We start from the raw sequence: 21,665 nt of genomic DNA on the forward strand, positions 1-21,665 counted from the left end.
TTTTAAAGTAGGTAGTCAGACTCAGGTCTACATTGCAAAGCTATTTTGCTTTATCAGATCTTTTTGAAAAGTAACTTGTACAATTCTTTAGAGCTAAAATCTTTAAGGAGACATTCTCATAATGTCTTCCTATCTTTTAACGTCTTTATCCTTCTTATGCAGAGATTTGAGTGAAGGTCTTGTATTTTCATAATCTCCACAGATAAATAAAGAAAAATATACAAGCAAAAAAATAGTTCTTTTACATGCAATAAATGTTTTAAACGTTAGTAAACTTAAGACATATTGTGTGTTTAATATATTTTTGATCATCTAAGCTCATCTAATTAAAGTATCGTTTAGTTATGTTTAACAAAACTTGTGTTCATACACTTTATCTTTTTATGACGATTAGTCAATTTCATTAGACACTTTTCTATTCAATACTATTTAGATATAAAATCTTAAGTCTGAGTGTTTTTACAGTATGCTGAAAAATGCTATTTTCATAAAATGTTATAAGTATTATTTGTTAATTTGAATTGATAAACATTTATTTCGTTCTATGTTATATTTAGTAAACACATGCTTTACTTAAATGATATTTTATTAGACACTTTACTGTGTAACTTCTTTTAAATAAAACATGTAAATTAATCTAAGAGTAATTTAGACTACAAATACAATTATCAAATATATTTTATAAATTAATATTTTTTTCTAAACGTATTATTAACAAAGTCGGTGGGTACATGATATAACATAATATAACATGAATGGTATAACAAAATAATTAATATTTTTTTTAAATAACCAGAATGAAAAAGAATAGATATGAATTACAACATCATACAAAAATATATTTACAAATTATAAAAAACTAATTTTGAATTATTTGCATGTAAAGAAGATATATTAATAATTTCGTTAGAGATGGAAGTCAATATAAAATTGCTTTTAAGTCTAAATTGATTTCAAGTCGAAACAAATAAATCAAATTAACATAATTTAGTTTTGATTCGAATGAAATTGAGTTTACTTGATATATATGTCTAATAAATTTAGTAATCAAATTTATTAGATTGATCTAGTTAGTTTAATTTAATTAAAAAAATAAATTAAATATGGATTTAATTTAATTTAAATTAGATTAAAAAAATTAAAATTTAATCGATTCAGTCAATATAAATACAAATGATTTATTGAATCTACATTAAATTTTGAAAAATTTAATCTATATCCTCCTTATCATTTATCCATATAACTTTCTACAGCCTTATTTAATTCATTAATTATTCATTTATTTATATAATTATATTATTGTAATATAATTGTAAGATGGTCTTTCTAGTAGTATAATTTCCCTTGAATTTATGGAACTACTTTGATCAAAACACTAGTGGAAAAATGACTTTTTATAACGTACAAAAATGATCTTTTATATCGTAGTTACTGGGGACATAGTTCTGGGCGATATAATAAGTCTGCGCATTTTATAACGTAGCAAAAATTTACGTTATAGTATGTTCAACATATTATAACGTAGTTTTAGAAGTACGTTATAATATACACAGTTTATTATAACAAATCTTTCGTTTGTCCGTTGTAATAAGTGGAAGATATTATAACGTAGAAGATTTTGTACGTTATAATATGTTATATATTATTACGTACATATTATTGTACGTTATAATATGTGATCAACGTACCATATCATACATTGCTTAGTACGTTATAATAAATGTTTTTTTAAAAAAAATTAATTATTACATTTGACCATCCAATGAAATTATAATAATATTCCTGTATTATCATCTCATCCAATCCATTTATAATAAATATAGCTTTAAATAAACAAATTTATTGAAACTAACAAAATAGAATTCATTTCAAAAGTTAAATAGTCTAATATTTAATACATCATTTATACATGAAACTATATATTAAATCCAAATATTACATTAATGTACATATACTATTTAAGTGTAGCCAAGTTTCTACCAAGTAAGAATACTAACAATACTTCTACCAAGTAAGGCCACAAAGCTAGTGAATCTTGCACGGTTGTCTCCAATAACTTTTCCTGTACTCATCAAATTGAATGGGCAATTTCTGATCAGCATTACGACTAACAGTCAAGTCTTTTAGCCTAGTCGCTCGTCTACACTTGGGTTGGGTAGACGATTGACTTTGGTCCTCACTTTGTGGTCGTGTAGGTGTAGATGGATCAGCCATAAACCTGTTTTAACAAAAAATTGAAAATGAAATTTAATTGAATACACCAAAACAACAATTAAAGTGGTCAATTGAAGCAGAAAAAGTGGCACATTGAATACTCCATTGACGCAAACTATTACCAATATTATAAAAATGATATAATTCATGCACCAAAAGTGTAAAGTTTTGAGGCCTCGAGGCCTCTGAGGTAAGTAATAGTCAGATTCTGAAACATGTTGTGTTTGTAGTAAGCAACTTTATTAAGAACACTTTCTTGATAAGATACGTAATATATAAAAATAATGATAATGTATAACTTTCCAAATAATAATATAAAACATATATTAATTTAATTAATTTTTAAAATTTGACTCACTCTGTTTCCTATAAAATTGAAGAAAAATATGACAGATAGTCAGAAATATCTGTTCCTGCTGGAGCTATTGGGATGAGTAGATTAATGAGTATTCCAAACCATGACACTTACAAATATCTTAATTAATGGTTATGTTTTGATAGGTTCTGTAATGCATGAGCAAAAATGTGTAATGCATTAAAGTGGTGAAATTCATAAGAAATTGACCAACTAAATCCAATTCATTAAAATCACTAAGTTACAACAAAAGAAAATTTCTTAAGAAAAATTTCTGTCCTCAAAACGTTGAGACCATAAATCATCAATGTCTTTTTTCAAAGAATTCAATAACAGGATTCAAACATGAAGTCAAAGCAACTTTATATATAAGATTAAATACAGATTCAATAAGAAAGCATATAAAACTTGCATATATATTTTCGGGACAGGAAATGGGTTGAAAGGGGAATAAAAGAAAGTGACAAGTTTTAGTCTACCTGTGCTCCAAGTGTTTCAAACTACAATGACTTGCTTTAATAGAACCCATATGATATATACATATATGAATTATCAATGAAGTTTGGTGTTTGTTATAAATAAAAGTGCTTCCATAGAATTTAATGTTAAGAAACACGATGGCATCTAATGAATTCTTTGACGCAACACCTCGTGAATGGATCTTACAAAAAAAGCAGAAATTAATATCAGCTTTGAGGACAGAAAGAAAGTCCCAGAAGGGTTTGTTTGGCATATATTATCTGCAGAATCTTGTGGGCGCGCTTTTATTTCCCTTATTTCCTTATCCTCACATCTATAATCAACACGAGTATACATATATATGATGATATTCTTCACTTTCTACACACGGAATAATATACATTCTATCACCAAGGATTTGTAAATAACATTAATTCTTTTTGGTGCCACTTACTCAGTATAAGCTCTTCTAAACACCCAATATTCAAATGAGAAGAAACTAAGGGAGCTAAACAAGTGTATCTGTATAACAGTGCCCTGTCTATGGTAAAGGACAAAAGTTGGTACCACTTGAGTTGTGTTTAAGCATTTAGCAGTGATGAACAGAAATTAAGCTAAAGTGAGATATGCTTCTAATCTAATTAGTCAATGAGAAAGCTACTTTCTACCCCAACTATGTTCTACTTTTCCTAGAATGAGTCCCTCTACTAATTTACTATTATGGAAGAAAGGCATACCAGTTTTGGTAGGTTCCAATCAATCCACGTTCATATATGACACCGAGGGTGTTGAACTCGGCCTCAATAGGGACAGTGTTCATGACCCACAGAGGATCATCAATCAGGGCAACTGCAAAGCCTCCCAAGAATCTAAGGGAGCTAAACACCATCCACTCTGTCAGAGCTTAAACTGCCGAAAATACTGGTATTCCTTTAGCAGTCATTGTCAATTTCGAGATTTTCCTATCCCTGTGGTTGTAATATTAAACTTAAATACTTTCAATAGTACATATAACTTCACAAAAATTCCAACCAATAAGAGTAAATTTCAATGTGCATATTAGAAAAGCTACCCTTCAAAGTAGACTATAAGCTTAAGCGATTAAAGGAACTCGTGGTCAATAAATTTTTGAGAGTGGCAAGTGACAAGCTATATAGATAGCACAACTTGCACAATCTAAAGTTAAATCTCAAATGGTTAACAGAGAGAAAAAAATCAGCACATCCTGTTTCCTTACTAATTCATGAATACAATAAACATAGAGAGAGAAATAGAAAATAGAAATATCTAAGAAAGGGAACAAGCAAACCTTTTCCGAAAATGGCTTTGGAATGGGCAGTGTTCATAGGAATCCCCTACGACTCAGCAATTGCATCAATCATCTCAAAGCCTACCTAGACAAACACTGAGGGAACCGATTTCAATGAAAAATGTAGGAAAAGTCAAAACAATTGGTAAAAAGGTGAGAAGATGAAGATTCGAAGAAACCCTAGCAGTTGAGGGTGAAAGATGTAGGTGAAAAGGCTGAGAGGTAAAGGAGAGTGCTTACTGCTTGAACTGTGGTTCAACGAGATGATGGAGAGGCAGCAAGAGCCTTCGATGATGGAGAGGCAGCAAGAGCCTTCGATGATGGAGAGGCAGCAAGAGCCTTCGATGATGGAGAGGCAACGAGAGCCTTTCGATAATGGAGACGAGAGAAACGCTCTCGTAAGGCAGCGAATGAACGACTGATGGAGAGTGAATGGTTGAGTGAATGGTTGAGTGAACAGCGGATGATGTAGAGTGAAGAAGAGAGGAAGAATGGTAGTGGTGTATTACGGGGAACGAAAGCGAGGAAGAGAGGGAAGAGAAATTAGGGGGAAAAAGTGAAAATCAGATTGGGATATTACAACTGGTTTCTAAAAATAAGTTATAATACATTAAAAAAGATTTAAGGTGTCCATAACTCTGTAATAATAAGATTCAAACTTATTTACAAATTTGCCACCGCATTTTATATTATGACTGGTTTTCATAACTACGTTATAATATGTTTTAAACTTATTTACAAGTTTGCCACCGCGTTTCATATTATAACTGATTTACAAAATTACGTTATAATATGTTTAACTTTTATTACAAGTTTGACACCGATCAACCTATTATAATGGATTATTTTTACCAGTTATAATAGGTTAGTCATAATATACTATTTTTCCACTAGTGAAAACATTCTACGTTATCCGCACACGATAAACCAGCTAATTTCTCATCCCACTAACCTACGCCGCTGCGCGCACTACCACCCAAAAGATGAAGCCCCACATCGCTCGCACGGGTGCGCACCACGCTTCAAGCTCACGTTAAGGCCCGGACGATTAGGATGAGTTTCCTGGCATCGAAGAGTTAAAATCGCAGTGAAGTTTCACTCACAGGCTCACTCTCACTATTTAACTAAAAAATCAGCTAACAAAGCCAAAAAGCCTTTTTCTCTGCAAAAAGCGCAAACCTCACATTCACCAACTCACTCGCTCACTGTTTATTTATTCATTCGTTAAATCTCTCTCTAGAACTCGAATAGCAGATTTAAATCGCAGATATAGAGAGAGAAACAAACAAGACAAAATAAACATAAGGAGAAAGAAAGAAAGGAAGAACCAAAAGTATCTATTTCTCTCTCTCTCTCTCTCTCGGTCTATCTCTCTTCCTCTTCTTTTCCCTCGTACTCTCTCTTTCTCTCTCTAAAACCACCATTTTCGAGGTCGCGATTTTCTGGCTCTATATATATGGTGTGTAATCCGTGTTTCGTTGTGCTTTCGTCTGATTTGGAATCTGGTGGTGCGAGCAGTTGAATGTGAGTGAGAGAGAGGAGTTCGATTTTTGGATTCGCGGTTAGATCGGGGATGGCAGAGGAGAGAGGCTCGGCGCGGCGCCGCGGCGGAGTGAGGCCGCCGAGCATGGACGCCGACGAGTTCATGAACCTGCTGCACGGTTCGGATCCGGTGAAGGTGGAGCTCAATCGCCTTGAGAATGAAGTTCGAGGTTCGGAAATGCAGCTCGATCCAAAGAGTTCTTCGCCGTGATTTTTTGTGGTTTTTGAATTTTGAGTTTTGGTTTTTATGTGTTTGTGTTTGCAGATAAGGACAGGGAGTTATCGGAAGCGCAGGCTGAGATCAAAGCCTTGAGGCTTTCTGAACGTCTCAGAGAAAAGGCCGTTGAAGAGGTTACCGCTAATTTTTTTAATTGTTGCTCATTATTGCTGTTCTTTGTTGTGTTGATTGATGTTTTTATTGTTTTAAGATTATAATAAATTATCCATTTTTGTGATATGCTAGTAAGCTAGTTACTAATTTCCAATTGATTGCCGGTTGGTTGTGGTGTTGGTGTTAAGTAAGTAGGTCCTGTGTTATTTATTTCCTAGTGAGAGTGAACATATTGTTGGCATTTTTAGAAATGTTTCAGTGCGGTTACTAAGTTTGGGTGTCGGAGTTATTGCTGTGAAAAATGGATTCAATTCTTTCCGTTTATTTGTCCCGATTGCATTGGAGGATGCTCTTCACGTTGAACCAACCTCTTTTGGTTTGCATTGATGCTACCTTTCCTATTTTGGCTATGTGTAGCAATTTCTCTAGCATTCTGTTTCTTTTAGTAGTTTTCAAAGAGAGTATTTTGCACCCTCCTCTGTTGTCATTCTCCTAAACTCTCTTTTGTTGGCCACATTTGAAAAATCTTACCCAATACCCTATGCTAATGTTTTGGGATAAAGTATACATGTTTGCCTCTCCTAATTGATGCTGGAATTACACTTCTCTATTTATTTTGAGTTACATTTTCCTCTCTGTAGACATTTTTAGACCTTTAAAATGTGTAGAAGCTTCATAGGGATGATTTTGTTCTTTTGAGTGTCTCTTACCATCATTGACGTCTTTTGAATCCCTATTAATAGTATCAACTCTGGGAAGGTATAAAGATGAAATGAAGATTTTGGGTAAAGTTTCAAAGCTGACAAAAGTAATATTTAAACCATAATTTCTTCTTCTAAAGTCCTAAACTCAATAATAGAATGTTCTAAATTAGCGTTAGGTCTTACTGAAAGTTGTAGAGAAAGGAAAAATGGCTTAGGAAGGCTTGTTTATAGTTATTCATGTTACTAAGAAGTTTATTTATATCAAGTTGCACTAAAGTGTTGCACAATTTATATCTTGGGTAAGGGGACTGTACTTCTTAAAATTAGGAGAGGAAGATATAATTCAAGCATCGCTTAAGGAAGAAGGTATGTTTATTCTATCTTTTTTCTCTCTCTTTAGTTTAAGCCATTACTAAATAATGGATACTTGTTTTACAAAATGGCTGGAGAGAATGTTCTTCGTTTCAAGCAATCCCCTTTTGGCATTTGCATTGATGCAACTAGTACTACCTTTTAACATATTTTTAGTTAAATTTGGTATTCAATCCATAGTCATTGTGTTAGGCGGGAAGTAATGAGAGGGAATGGAAAGTCTATTATTATAAAGAAATTTAAAAAATTAGTAGTTAAGAACTTAGTTGGGGTGAGAATTTTTTTTAGAAAGTCTATATATAGTCTTATCTTGTTGGGTGTGGGTTAAGGAGAGTTTTCAGTTGTTGTGACAGGGAATGCCCTGTGTGAAAGGAAGATATTTCCTTTGTAAGCTGATGTTTGTGTTCAGAGTTGTTGACTGCTGAAATAATACAGAAAGAAGTTGGTTGTGTCTGCGTTTTCCTCTCTATCTTCTTTCTATTCTTTGAGGAGGCATGTAACACATTGCAATAAATCCTGTTGACTTGATTATACAGAAATGCATTGCTCAATGCCTATTAATGTTTTTAAAATAAGTACTATACAATAATGGATATGGCAGTGCTTCGATCAACCATCCAATATTTGCCCATCTTCTCTCGTAAGCTCAAATCAATATGGTTTTCTAAACTATCTACACTTTTACTTTCCAATTTCCAGATAGAATACCTCATTCATTTTATTGGGTTTGGTTTGCTAAAGAGTGCCCTAAGACACATGTGGAGGATAAAAAACAAAAGTAGTTGATGAAAAACAACACATTTACATAATGAACTTCAAAAGCAGTGCTTTTCATTTAATACTTCCCATTTTCTTTAGTACCCCTAAGACACTCATTAAAATAACCTTTATTTTATTACTTCTCCATATCTTTCGCATAGGAGTTTTTTGTTTTATTTAATTTGTCATTTGAAAAAACTATCAAAGCATTAAATAATTTATTTCTAATTTTTCCCTTGGTATTATTGAGTGAGATAAAATTTCAATAGAGTGATGATAGTATTTAGAGTATTTTAACAAAGGATAATTCTTCCTATTTTTTCTTAATATTGAAAGTATATATTATTAATTATTGTGCACTATCTTAAATGTAAGCTAAAAATGAATATCAAAGCAAACTTTTCTATTTTTTTCTACCTTGGTTAATGGATGATATATTATTTTAACTTTCTGTTGACTTCTGGCTAATATTGATTTTGCGTTTAGTGTGTTTGTTTTATACTATAAATGAAGTCACGAGATTTAATAGTTTCATTGTCTGATTTTATTAATTTATTATATGTTAGAGTTATTAGTAGTTTATTATGTCTCGTTATACTTTTTTTTTCATAATAATATTTCTTCTATAAAATACTACTTAAGTCGATTGCATGTGGCATTTTTTGGGTGGATTTGTATTTGACCTGATTGTCATCATACATGTTTTTCCACTTTCTTTTGCATTCAAGCATTCTTTACATAATTATTCACGAGGCTTCTTAAGCACCTTGCAGCTTTAATCTTTACTGTGCTGTCTTGTTCATGCTTTATCTCAACTTGAAATGTAACTTTTCTTCCTTTTGCTTGTATTTTAGCTGACGGAAGAACTGTCAAAGGTTGAAGGGAAGCTAAAACTAACAGAGTCTCTTTTAGAAAGCAAGGTATTTCTTGAAGCCTCTATCAACCTTAGTAAACAGTCATTTTCTTGCGTTAGGTGGTGTGTTTCTTGAAGTGAATATTTCTGGCAGAATCTTGAAATAAAAAAAATCAACGATGAAAAGAAAGCATCCATGGCAGCTCAATTTGCAGCTGAAGCCACTCTTCGAAGGGTCCATGCTGCCCAGAAAGATGATGACATGCCTCCAATAGAAGCAATTCTCGCTCCTTTGGAGGCCGAACTGAAGCTTGCTCGGCAAGAGGTATTACCTTGTTGAAGTTCACATTGTAACCTGTCAAAGAAAGAGCTAATGGTAGTGCTGATATTGGCTTATAGTGACTGATTGTTTTCCATGTACTTCCATATATTCCTTGCAGATTGCTAAACTACAAGACGATAACAAAGCTTTAGATCGCCTTACCAAATCTAAAGAAGCTGCACTAATTGAAGCTGAGAGGACTGTCCAGTTTGCCTTGGCTAAAGCCTCAATGGTGGATGATCTGCAGAATAAAAATCAAGAGCTAATTAAACAGATTGAGATTTGTCAGGTATTCAATCTTGTATGAGCATTCTCTCTCTTGCTGCATCAGAATCATACAATGTAACTTTTACCTTCTGGCTATGTCATCAACCTTCTCAGGAAGAAAATAAAATTTTGGACAAAATGCATAGGCAGAAGGTGGCAGAGGTTGAAAAGCTCACCCAAACTGTGAGAGAACTAGAAGAGGCTGTCCTTGCTGGTGGTGCAGCTGCAAATGCAGTGAGAGACTATCAGCGGAAAGTTCAAGAAATGAATGTAATGTGTTAAAATCTTCAGCAAATTCAAACTGCCAGTTGTTTTATTCTTGATTATATTGCCTCTAGTTAGGATAGTATTTATTTTGTTTGGTTTATTTGACACTCTTTAGGAAGAGAGAAAAACACTTGACAGGGAGTTGGCCCGTGCCAAGGTAACAGCAAACAGAGTAGCGGTTGTGGTTGCAAATGAATGGAAAGATGCTAATGATAAAGTGATGCCTGTCAAACAATGGCTCGAAGAACGACGATTCTTGCAGGTATTTTTGTTTGTTCTACTCTTGCAATTCATCTGAATTTAGTAGGTATTTTTCTTTGTTCTACTCTTCCAATTCATCTGAATTTAGTCCTTGAGCTTTTGACTTTTACCCTTTTTACCTATATTTCTCTGATATAAAATTCTCACATTTGGTTTTGCTTTGCATTTTTACAGGGAGAAATGCAGCAACTTCGTGACAAGCTTGCTATAGTTGAGCGTGCTGCAAAATCTGAAGCACAGTTGAAAGTAATAATCTAGTTATTATGTATTAAACTAGGTGATTAGTTCTTCCATTATTCATGGTAAACTTTTAAAAATTTTCAGGAAAAATATAATTTACGGCTTAAAGTGCTAGAGGAGAGTTTGAGAGGAAGTTCTAACAGCAGTAATCGTGGCACCCCAGAGGGAAGAAGTGTGAGCAATGGTCGTCGTCAATCCCTAGGAGGAGCTGATAACTTCTCTAAACTATCCTCTAATGGGTTTTTATCTAAAAGATCACCATCCTCTCATACGAGGTCATCCCTATCCTCTAGCACAGTATTGAAGCATGCTAAAGGAACTTCTAAATCTTTTGATGGTGGTACAAGATCACTGGAAAGGAGTAAAATGCTGCTGAATGGAACACCTCCAATTTACTCATTCAATCAATCTCTTGAAGAAACCAAAGAGAGAGAGCCAAGTGCTAATTGGAAAGGAAATTCAGATGATAAGCCAAATGACTTCCCAACGGTAGATTCAGTGGATAGTGTTCCTAGTGTTTTATATGACCTGCTGCAAAAGGAAGTCATAGCCTTGAGGAAAGCTGGTCATGAGAAAGATCAAAGCCTAAAAGATAAAGACGATGCTATTGAGGTAAGTGTTTGGTCCATTTTTGTGGTTGGATGTAATCTTCTTATTTGTAAATGACAGTCCTTGCTAATTGTTTCCATTGTCATCATGTATCAGATGTTAGGAAGGAAGGTAGATACATTGACCAAAGCAATGGAAGTTGAGGCAAAGAAGATGAGAAGGGAAGTGGCTGCTATGGAGAAGGAGGTAGCTGCTATGCGTGTAGAGAAAGAACAAGAGAACAGGGCAAAGCGTTTCAGCAATGTAAAGGGTTCTGTAAACAGTGCTCAGCAACAGCTAATTTCTGGAAGGTAATTGTTATTTAGGGCTCCTTTCATGATAATTTGATCTTTAGTCAAGTCTAATGGCATATTTGATGTATTAGCCAATCTAACTTAAGAGGACTAGAGGCTCTGTTTGTGAATTATTTCTGTTCCTTGCTTTACTATATCATTTTTAAGGGACATTTCATTATCGATTTCTGTTTGTTCTTGCATGTACACAATTTCCTTTTACTGGGTCATATGCTCTGAATGCACTTTGGTTTCTGGCTTTTCTTTGCTGGTTCTGACAAGTCTAAGCCTGAAATTTAACATAGGCAGATTATAAGATCTTGCTATAACTATAAAAGTGTATTTTGACTTAAAAAAGTATAACTTAAGTAACAAATACCTGTAGTAAGTTGACTAAAATTTTATAATTTAGATATTTATATTTGATAATGACTATGGAAAAGGAAAAAAGAGCAGAAAAGGGAAAAGGAAGAGGAACTAAAATCAGAGGTTATATATTTCAAAGGCAAGGCCCAGAACAAGTCCAATGTGAATTTCAGAAGCAACCAATACAAAGTATGATCTACACAAACCAAAGAGAGGTTTAGAAACTATAAAATAAAAGGGAGAAAGAATGACATCACCTGCTACCAATAGTAACCAAGAGAGAGGAAGGTTAGAAATGGGGAGAAAAGAAAAATCAAATCAAGAGAGGTGTCGAACTTGGAATGCAGAGAATGTAGAGAAAAGGCAGAGAAATGTGATACTATCTGGGAGAGGAAAGGTGTCATGAATTAGTCACCAGTGTTGGAAAAAAAGAGAGGCATCACTTGAAGAGATCCAGGCCAGCATGTCAAATGTTGGTATTGATTGTTGATATAAGTATTTCTATATTATTGTGCACTATTTATTTTTTACTGAAGATGTGTCATCAACACTCAGTTGAACCCATAATTTGCCACGTAGGGTTTTTGTCGCTGTTTGTTATTTTTTTAGTTAAAATAATTAGAAGTTTAGAATACCATTATCTTTTCTTCTGATTTGTCCCTATTAATTTGGAATGACTAATGTGGTCTTTAATTTTCACAGGAACGTGACAAGGGGTGGATTAACTCGCAGCACCCAATGACAATTAGTGTATTACAGTGGCGCTCGGGAGTAATATTTGATAGGCATCATCATTCTTCTGGCCTTCTCTGTTTTTTCCCTTGTGTTTTTGTCCAATTGATTGTAAGATTGTAACTGGCATGCCGAGGACCAGTGTTACTGATATTAGCCATGGATTGGGGACAAGAAAAACAATTGCAGGATTCGGTATGCTTCTGACCTAGTGTTATGTACTCTGCTTAGAGAGAGAGCGGCTAAGAAGGCAGGCAATGGAAGGCAATTAACTTGGACTAACCTTTCACTCTTTCAGCATTTGAGTGGTGTGGTTGTATAGGTAGCTCTTTTCTCCCCCCTTTACTCCTTTTTGCAGTTTGTATTTGTAATACGCAGATAGTGTGATTGTCTTGGTTCAGGTTTGTTAATATATACTAGCGGTTGATCCGTGCCATGCACGGAGTATATGTTTGTTTGTGAAATGATGTCTAATCTTGTTAGAAAAATACCTTCAAAATAATTCTTATATAGATATTCATTAATTATAATTTGTTGGATGATCTGTCCAAACTCAATTTTTCATTGAAAAGATAGCCAAATGATCTGGTCTTTATTCCTAATGAAATTGAGTGAGATAGTGAATGAGTCTCCAGATTTTGAGTATATAAATAACTGTCATAAGGGGCTTACTTGAATATGATGTAAATTCTATTTATTTAGTGTTAAAACCAGCTCATACAAGCCACTTTCTGTGAAAAAAAATTCCATAGAGTCGAGTTGGGTCTAGGCTAATTGGTTGTGTAAGATGAACTTGTTAAATTTTTCTAAAATGTTAAAGTTTTAAGGATGAAAAAGGAGGACAAAATTGTGATTATAAAATTGTTATTAATAAAGGGGAAAAGTTGATTATGCAAACACGGTATCAAGGTATGTATAGAAGTCCCCAAAAGTAATTAACTGTTTCAGTTTTAGTTACAGATCTTAAGAGTTTAGTTTTCTTATGTTTTTTGTCAGGCTACAGTTAGTTGGACACATTTCAACTTAGTTGGACTTAACTAAACTTTTATGGGCTTTTGCTTTCTGCACCTCATCATTACTATTACCACATATAAAAGAAAAGACTAGAATATCCACATTCACTGCCATCATGGCTGCTGCTAAAGAGGAAGAGGTGGAGGAAAACGTTACAAAGGAAGAAAAGAGAGAAAATGCATTGCAGAAAAAGCTTGTTCCAGAAAGTTTTATTTTGGAATACATAAAATGTGTTTTGAAAAGTGTTATGGAAAAATTGTTTTGGAAGGTATTATATATGTTTTGAACAGCTTGTTCCGAAAAATGTTTTGGAGAACTTGCTCCGATTTGCATTGAGTGTTTGATCCTACACCTCTAACATCTCGTTCTATACCACAAAAAATTCTCTCTTTAATCTTTTAACATACTGTATCTCCGACTCTTTTAATTTTTTTTTTTAATTTTAATAAATATACTTTTATTTTCATCATTTTTTTATTAAAAACACTTTAATAAATATTTTTTTATTTTATTCTCTTTCTTATTAGAGATACGTATCACCTTAATAATAATATAATTTAATTTAAAATTTAAATATTATTTAATATAATTTTATATTTTAAAAATTATTAAAATATGATTTATATTATAATAATAATAATATTAAAAAAATAAAAATAATAAAATAAAATAATAATATAAAAATAATATAAAATTTGATTTAATATATTTAAATATACTAAATTAGATTAAAATATTAAAATAAGTTAAATAAATATTAAATTTCAAATAAAAACAATAATTTTTAAAAATTTATTTGAGATATTAAAATCAGTTTTGTTTTTTATTTAAAATTTAATCAATATTTAATTTAATTGAAAATTATAATATTATTTATTATATTTTTATAATTTAATAATTATTAAAATATGATTTATATTTTTATAATAGTTTTATTAAAAAATAAAAATAATAATAACTAAAATAAGAGTAACAATAATGAAAATAAAAATAATATTAAAAATCACATTTAATATATTTAAATATTTTAAATTATATTAAAATACTAAATTAAATTAAATAATTATTAAAATTTAAATAAAAAACTATAAAAGCATGCGAAAATTCTAGTGCTTTCCTCACGCATGCGAAAAGGGGTATGGTCTTTTTACCATTTGGTTTATTCATTTCTTATAATTTATTTTCTTTTTGCCTTGGTTAATATAAAAGCTTGAAGACTTGTCTTAATTTCCAAATATATATTTTGGCCTTGTGAATATTGTAGGTTTCGTTTGCGGCATCCTTGGCTTCCATGTTATGAACATTGTCTCCTTTTTTGCCATAACCTTTATCCTATTTTTTTATAACCTACTAGAATATGAGAACATGTGACCGTGTAGGTCAAGTCTTCTCTTCCTATAATAGATATTTCTACTATCTTTTAAACCACACCTTCACTCTTATATGTTCTCATATATTTTGGATTCTTTGCTTTTAAGAAATTACGAGTTATGTGATCTTGACATACCACTCAAGAAATTCCTTTATACCTTGAAGAAATATTTACATAGCATAATGCAAAATATGTCCTTAAAAATTATAAAACATGTTGTCCACCTCTTAGGAAAAAAACCATTCTTTATGTACACACTTAGTTTTACTAAGAACAATTTCCACCAATGTCAAAGAAGCTTTATTTATTGCGATACTAAATATAATATTTAACTAATTCCAACACAAAAGGAATAGTCAAAATTATATAAAAAAAAGGGAAAATAACAAGAACAATTTTATTGAATGTTCCTGATAAATCATAACAAGGGCGACAACAAGATCAGTATATATAATAGAATTCCCAGAAAATGTCATTAACTTAAACCACTCCAAAGATGTATGAAAGTCTGAAATACTATATCTTCACACATAACATAATTGAACAACTCCCACCATAATAACGGAAACTTTAATATACCAATCTATCAAATTAAAAAACACAACAACATTGACAGAACTTAAATATATTTTATATTGTTTTTCAATTAAATTTGGTTTTATATCGATGATCTATATAATAAAAGTTTAAAAAAATTACCGAGATAAAACTCAAATTCTAATCGAAGAACAATTTAAAAAGTATGAAAGCGAATATATATATATATATATATATATATATATATATATATATATATATATATATATATATATATAGTTGTGTAGAGTATGTCCTCGTTAATTAACCTGAAAAAAGGGCTTCCACAAGGCCAGCAATGGCAATAATAGGGTTTCCAAAAATAGCTGAAACTATTAGCTTGAACACCAACACAGCAATTTTGGTGAACTTTTTCATTTTCCGTGACCTCCTTGACACTGTTCCACTTTGAACAATCTCCAGTCCATTAGTTCTCTCTGCAACTCGAGAGCTTTCCGCCATAGCTGGATTGGTTTGTTGAGAGAAATAGCCCTTCTCCCATTTCTCAAGAATCAACTTCTTCACACACGACACATGGTAGCAATACTTTCCCTCAGAAGATACGTAAGACCATCCTTGAATTCCCTTCTCTACACTTATACGCTTGCACTTAACACACTTGGACGGAACCTTCTCACACAGTTCCAGTGTCACACCTCCTTCTTCATCAGAAATTCTCTCATTAAGGTTTAAACAGCATGGGTGTAGATCATGGCTTGTGCGGATGCAGTGGTACACAAACCCTACCACATCTTTTCCACAACCATCACAATACCTAGGGTGCCCTGCTGGTTTCTCATAAAACTCCAACTTGCTGTCTGGGAGAAATTTATGAACTGCATGGGAAACACCATTTGCACAGTTTTCATGGAGGATGTAATTGCAATCCATGTTTCCACACTGGTAACTGCTTCCAAACCCCATTTCTTGGCATCCACTGCATTTGTATGGTGCCCCTGCTGGCTTCCGTTGCATTCCTTCAGCATGGCTGGGACAACCCCTCTTAGTCGTTTCCATCTCTGGTAATAGCAACAAAGTTACTGAGTATGTTTCAATACTAATGATAAGATTACACACGTACATTTGACCCACCTAATAAAAGTAAAACAAGGGTAAAATAGTTATAAAAGAAAATATTTTTTTAGATTTTTAAAATAAGAAAGTAAAAAATAAAAAAGAATAATATCAAATGAATGTAAAAAAATTGAGTAATAGTATCACAACATATTTTTACATTTATTTGATACAAAGTACAAAATGATTATAAAAGTGTAAATTTTTATATTTTTTCAAGGAAAAAGAGAGTAAAAGGTAGTGTAAATTTTTATATTTTTTCAAGGAAAAAGAGAGTCAAAAGTAGAAAAGAATAATATCAAATGAATATAAAAAATTTAAGTGTGTCAAAAAATATTTAAAAAGAAAAATTATGTGTCAAAATATCAATTTTTTAGTTTCACATCAATTAATTGTATAATATTAAAAAGTACACCATATTTTATCTTCATATATTATATTTTTTTTATTATCACATTCTATATAACCTTTATCATTTTTCTACGTTTGTATTAAATATATATATATATATATATATATATATATATATATTAGGTACAAATAAAGTCCCACCTCAGATAAAAAAGAGATGAACATGAGTTTATATACACATAAGATACCTTTATTAATTAGAGACCTTTTGGAATGGTATCAAAAGCAAATTCATGAAGACTTAGTTCAAAGTAGACAATATCTATATATATAAATCATGTTGTTATAAAAAAAATAAAATTCTACTAGAGTATTTAGCAGTACTATAGACTTAAAAATAAATAAACTCGTTACAATTATATTTCTTAATAAATTATTATATTATTAGAAAATAATAATTTATGTAATTATGGAGTGATGATAAATTCGTGAAGGTTTGGTCCAAAGTAGACAATATCTATATATATATATAAATCATGTTATAAAAACAATAGAATTCTACTGGAGTATTTAGCAGTACTATACACTTAAAAATAAATAAACTCGTATTTGTTTACACTAAAAGTAATTATTTACTTCTACTAAAATATATATATCTTGACAACAAAGCACATACTTTACAATTATATTTCTTAATAAATTATTATATTATTAGAAAATAATAATTTATGTAATTATGGAGTGATGATAAAAAAAAGTCTACAAATTTATATAAGTGTAGGATAAATAAAAAAGAGAAGTTACATCAATGAAACAATAAAGTAGATAATTCCGTGTGACAATTTCAAATATGTTGTTTGTCTGTTCATAAAATTTTGATCATGGCAAAATAAAACTTTCTATAACTTACTATTAGGAATACATACAAACCCTAAATATTTCTATTTCTACCAACTAAAGATAAAAAAATAGTTATATAAGAAAGATGTAAAAAAATAGTGCTATAGCTTTGGCGATAAGAGAAAAAGATATATACCTAGGAAGAACAACACTGTTTTAAGATAAAAGTCTATAAATGCCTTCTATTCAAAAAGATATATTTATAGGCAACGCTTTCGAGTATTAGCTTTATTTTCTTAAAATAATTCAAGCTAATTACGAGGAAAGTAAGGTAAGGAGGTTAGCTGTTGTTTTCTATTTTCTTTCGTACGCAGAAAACGCGTTCTTAGGTGACAGAAACAAACTATAAACATAACATTGACTCCTGTAACAAATTATGCAAATATATTAGGTCATGGTTTTGGTCAAACATAGTACCACAAGCCACTAAAAAACTGTTTTTGTTTTTCTTTATCCCGTTATTTATTTTATTATATAATAGTAATTTATTTTTTTATATATATTTTTTAAATTTATTCTTTAATAATTAATATTTTTAAATTAAAATAATCATTTTATCAAATTTTCTTTTACATGATAATTTTTCAAATTTAATTATTTTTTAAAATTAAAATAATTATATTTTATTAAACAACATTATTTATGATAAAAAAATTTATAAAATGTTTATATTTACTTTTATCATTATAATTTTATTATTATATTTTTTATTTTTATGTTCTCAGTCGAACTCTAGATGTCTTGTGAACCTTTCAATTTTTCCACTATGTTTACACTTAAAAGTTCTCTTTTTACACGTCACCAAACTGCGACAATTTTTAGAAAACTAACCAGAAATACTTGATTGACGCGTATTAACAAATTTATAGACGAAATTGATACAAAACTAAAAGTATAAACTAAGTTCACACACTACCTCTATAAACAACCATTTGGGTAATTATTTTGAACATATCTCGTAAGATAATTGCACGTTTGAAAACTTGTGTCGATTCACATTTTTAGATGTGAAAATTCTATTAAAAATATATAACTAAAACACGATAAATATGTAATATGTATATTTTAGATATTTTCAAATATAATTATATATTTGAAGAGTTAGTTCCTCTTCGGATATGTTGTGGATGACCTAGAATGAATATCATAGTTTTCGTACGTTAATATGTTGTATACATTCAATCTCTTTCTTCATTTTCAATGAAACTTCATCTATTTTAAAGAACATAATTTTTGAAGTTTTGTACAAGTTGCAGTTTTATTTTTAAGACAACAAACTTATTAAAAAAAACTATGTCTAGAATTGTTTTTTATGTAACAAAATAATATGCAGAAAACAAAATGAGTGTGAACAAAGGACTTCTATGTAGAAAGTAATATTAATGAAATGTGTGTTTTTGTAAACAAGTTTATTCTTTTACAAAATTGTCAAATTGTATAAATATGTCATATTTTTTTATAAAACTAATCAAATATAATTGAAGAAAAAAAAATCAAAATCAAATCCATCACACTTTCATGTTACCGACAACCACATCTAGACAAATGACATCTCCCTTTGTGTTGAAAAATCAAGGATGAAACTAAGGTGACTAAGTCTAAGAAGACTAAGACTAAGAAAAACATTATAAAAACAATCATAACTATCAAAGTTGTAAGTAAAGAATAAATGGGTGTTCTGCATAAAGACAAAAAAGTAACTTATTCTCTTAAAAAATATTATTTGATTCATTCAAACCTAAGTTTCGACCTGATCAGATAATAAAATTCGACTTGTGAAAAGTATCACAAAGTCAATTCATACATATACACCCCGGTTTATTATAATCACAGACAGGAATGCAAGACGTGACAAAACTTCTATTTAGGTTGACCGTAAACAAAGTTGCATATTTCAGCAATGAGAAAATGTTTATTTATAAAATTTCGATCATTTTTTAAGTTAATAGTTGTTTCTGGAAATTTTTTATGTAAAGTGAGGTTTGGATCCACTTATATATTATAATTTGGTCTTATCTCTAGTCGTCGATGTGGAACTTAGAATTAATGGGTGGTCCGATAGTGGTCCGACAATGAATGGAACAAAATACCCACATAGATCTCGCTAGGATAGGCTCAAATCATGGCTCTGATACCATATTATAAAGTGGTTTTTAAGCCTAACTTAACTCCACAAAATCGGCTTGTAAAGTGAGGTATGCACTCATTTATATACTTTAAATTGGCCTTATTTAATATATGTGGGCATTCTGTTCCACTCGATGTAGGTATTCTGTATCACAATAAATAAAGCTTCTGTAGGGAGAAGTTGTTCATTTATAAAGTTAAATTTAGGGTTAGAATCCGTTTGGTTTAGGTTAATATTGTCAGTAGATATTTACTTATATTATTTTTTGTTAATTACAATTTTTAAGTTGTTAAATAAAAGGTAAGTTATTGACCCGTTTTTAGGGAATGAAGCTACTTTTTAGTTCATTATTTTAGCAGTTATTTAAACCCACAGAAAAATCAGTGGTTTTTTTTAGTTTTATTTCGACTATAAGTTTATATTATTGTTTGATCATCAATTATAACATTTAGTGCAAACTTACACAGAATTATTTATTGCATATTGGGTGAGTGTAAAACTGCAAGGGATATGAACCAAGATAGGAGTGAGAGTAAACACTAGTGGAGTGCAAATCGTGAATATTGGTGGTTTGAAAAGGTTGAAGCATGGCAGATTCAAACAAATACGTGTAGCCATCAATTCCCAAGTTCTATGGTCATTATGATCATTCCACAAAGTTGATGAAGAATTTTCTTTGAGCTAAGGAGTTTTGGAATTTAGTGGAACATGATAAAGAATTATCTTTATCAAACAATTGATAGAGAAATTCTAGACATTATTCTTAGTGATGAGACATCCAAGAATATATGGACTCAATGAAAACGAAATTTCAAAAATCAACTCGGATGAAATGAGCAAAATTGCAAGTTTTATACAAGGATTTTGAGTTGTTGCAAATGAAGGAGGAATAATCAGTGAACTCATATTTTGCCAAAACCATGAAGATTACTAAAAGCATGAAAGCTTGTGGTGAAAACATGCAGTAAAAGGGTTATTATTAGTGCAAAAATTGTGTTGTCAATGACAACTAAATGTTGGAAGTCCCACATCAACTAAAAATAAGGTTAATTCATAGTTTATAAGTAGATGCAAATCTCACCTTACTCTCCTAATAACCTTCTGCTGTAATTGTCTTTAAAACATTGTACTGTTTGTTGTATTTTTTATTTGTATCATACATTTTTATTGTATTTACAAAAGCTTTTCTTTCCTATGGATGAATTCATAAGTAATGTTATGTACGATAACACTGTTTTACTTGCACATTTAGACATTTAATCTCAAATTTTGGTCGTAAAAAAGAACGTTTTTTCTTGTACTGTATATTAACCATCCAAGTCATTTATATTGTGATTCTCTAACCATAATATACCATAAAAAAAAATCATAATCCTTTGGTACGGTAGTAAGGGAACCTTAATTATTACAATTGTCTAGTCTAATTACGTAGGCTCATGGCAACAAAGGAGTTAGTCTTAGAAAATCAACATGAAGTATGGAGGATGAAAGGTACATACTCATGTCTTATAGGTGTAGAAGAATACTAAGTTTTTTCTATAATTGTGTATATAAGAATTGAAGCATCTAAAATCCTTTTCTAATATACTTTTTCCTTAAAAAAAATCTACACTTTATAAGATGAAAGATAATTGAAAATATGTATTAGTGTTATAGGCGAAATGACTACCTAAAGCTATTTACACATTTCATTGCATACTTACAAATTTGGAAGAGAGTATATAAGATGTAAAAAACAGTAAAACAAAAAACAGAAGTCCTCTACCTTTATATATAGCCATAATCAAACTTCGAAAGTTTAATAATTTTTTGTTTTGTTTTTTCATGAGTATAATTTCTTAAAAATAAATATATTTTGAAAATCTCATTTTAAAGGTCTTTTACTCTGGCCTATGGTTTTGTTCAAACTTATACGAGTTTTTGTTAATATTTTCACCACCTTATGCACGTTTTTTTTATGTGAATTTTTTATTCTTATAAACTATTTTAGTCCTTTCCCATATGGGTCAAGGTTAT

At 30.8% G+C, this 21,665-nt stretch overlaps 2 protein-coding genes and 1 long non-coding RNA gene across 3 annotated transcripts; 1 reads left to right on the forward strand and 2 right to left on the reverse strand.

Moving 5' to 3' along the window:
- Positions 1–1,844: 1,844 nt before the first annotated feature.
- LOC108322364 (uncharacterized) lies at positions 1,845–4,932 on the reverse strand. Its single transcript, XR_008245527.1, has 4 exons — positions 4,578–4,932; positions 4,338–4,433; positions 3,766–3,996; positions 1,845–2,218 (listed from the first exon to the last, which is right to left on the reverse strand). It is a non-coding gene; the product is annotated as an uncharacterized LOC108322364 (long non-coding RNA).
- A 577-nt stretch (positions 4,933–5,509) lies between these two features.
- Positions 5,510–12,773, forward strand: LOC108335863 (microtubule-associated protein 70-2). Its single transcript, XM_017572050.2, has 11 exons — positions 5,510–6,049; positions 6,145–6,230; positions 8,900–8,965; positions 9,053–9,223; positions 9,339–9,509; positions 9,602–9,757; positions 9,870–10,016; positions 10,190–10,261; positions 10,340–10,867; positions 10,961–11,154; positions 12,205–12,773. Exons 1-11 carry the CDS (start codon positions 5,911–5,913, stop codon positions 12,242–12,244), a joined length of 1,770 nt encoding a protein of 589 aa, XP_017427539.1. The 5' UTR covers positions 5,510–5,910; the 3' UTR covers positions 12,245–12,773.
- Positions 12,774–15,444: 2,671 nt separating this feature from the next.
- Positions 15,445–16,277, reverse strand: LOC108335013 (uncharacterized). Its single transcript, XM_017570931.2, has one exon. The coding sequence runs from the start codon at positions 16,211–16,213 to the stop codon at positions 15,461–15,463; it is 753 nt and encodes a 250-aa protein (XP_017426420.1). The 5' UTR covers positions 16,214–16,277; the 3' UTR covers positions 15,445–15,460.
- Between the last annotated feature and the right edge of the window lie 5,388 nt (positions 16,278–21,665).

The sequence above is a fragment of the Vigna angularis genome, chromosome 10 (genome assembly GCF_016808095.1).
Source record: "Vigna angularis cultivar LongXiaoDou No.4 chromosome 10, ASM1680809v1, whole genome shotgun sequence".
NCBI lineage: Eukaryota > Viridiplantae > Streptophyta > Magnoliopsida > Fabales > Fabaceae > Vigna > Vigna angularis.

What these genes read in the sequence shown, in the direction of transcription:
- LOC108335013 (XM_017570931.2), bottom strand. Translation starts at nt 16,213, where the DNA reads ATGGAAACGACTAAGAGGGGTTGTCCCAGCCATGCTGAAGGAATGCAA.
- LOC108335863 (XM_017572050.2), top strand. Translation starts at nt 5,911, where the DNA reads ATGGCAGAGGAGAGAGGCTCGGCGCGGCGCCGCGGCGGAGTGAGGCCG. An exon ending in AATCTGAAGCACAGTTGAAA is followed by an intron (nt 10,262 to 10,339) that starts GTAATAATCTAG and finishes AAAAATTTTCAG; the next exon opens with GAAAAATATAATTTACGGCT. An exon ending in CAACAGCTAATTTCTGGAAG is followed by an intron (nt 11,155 to 12,204) that starts GTAATTGTTATT and finishes TAATTTTCACAG; the next exon opens with GAACGTGACAAGGGGTGGAT.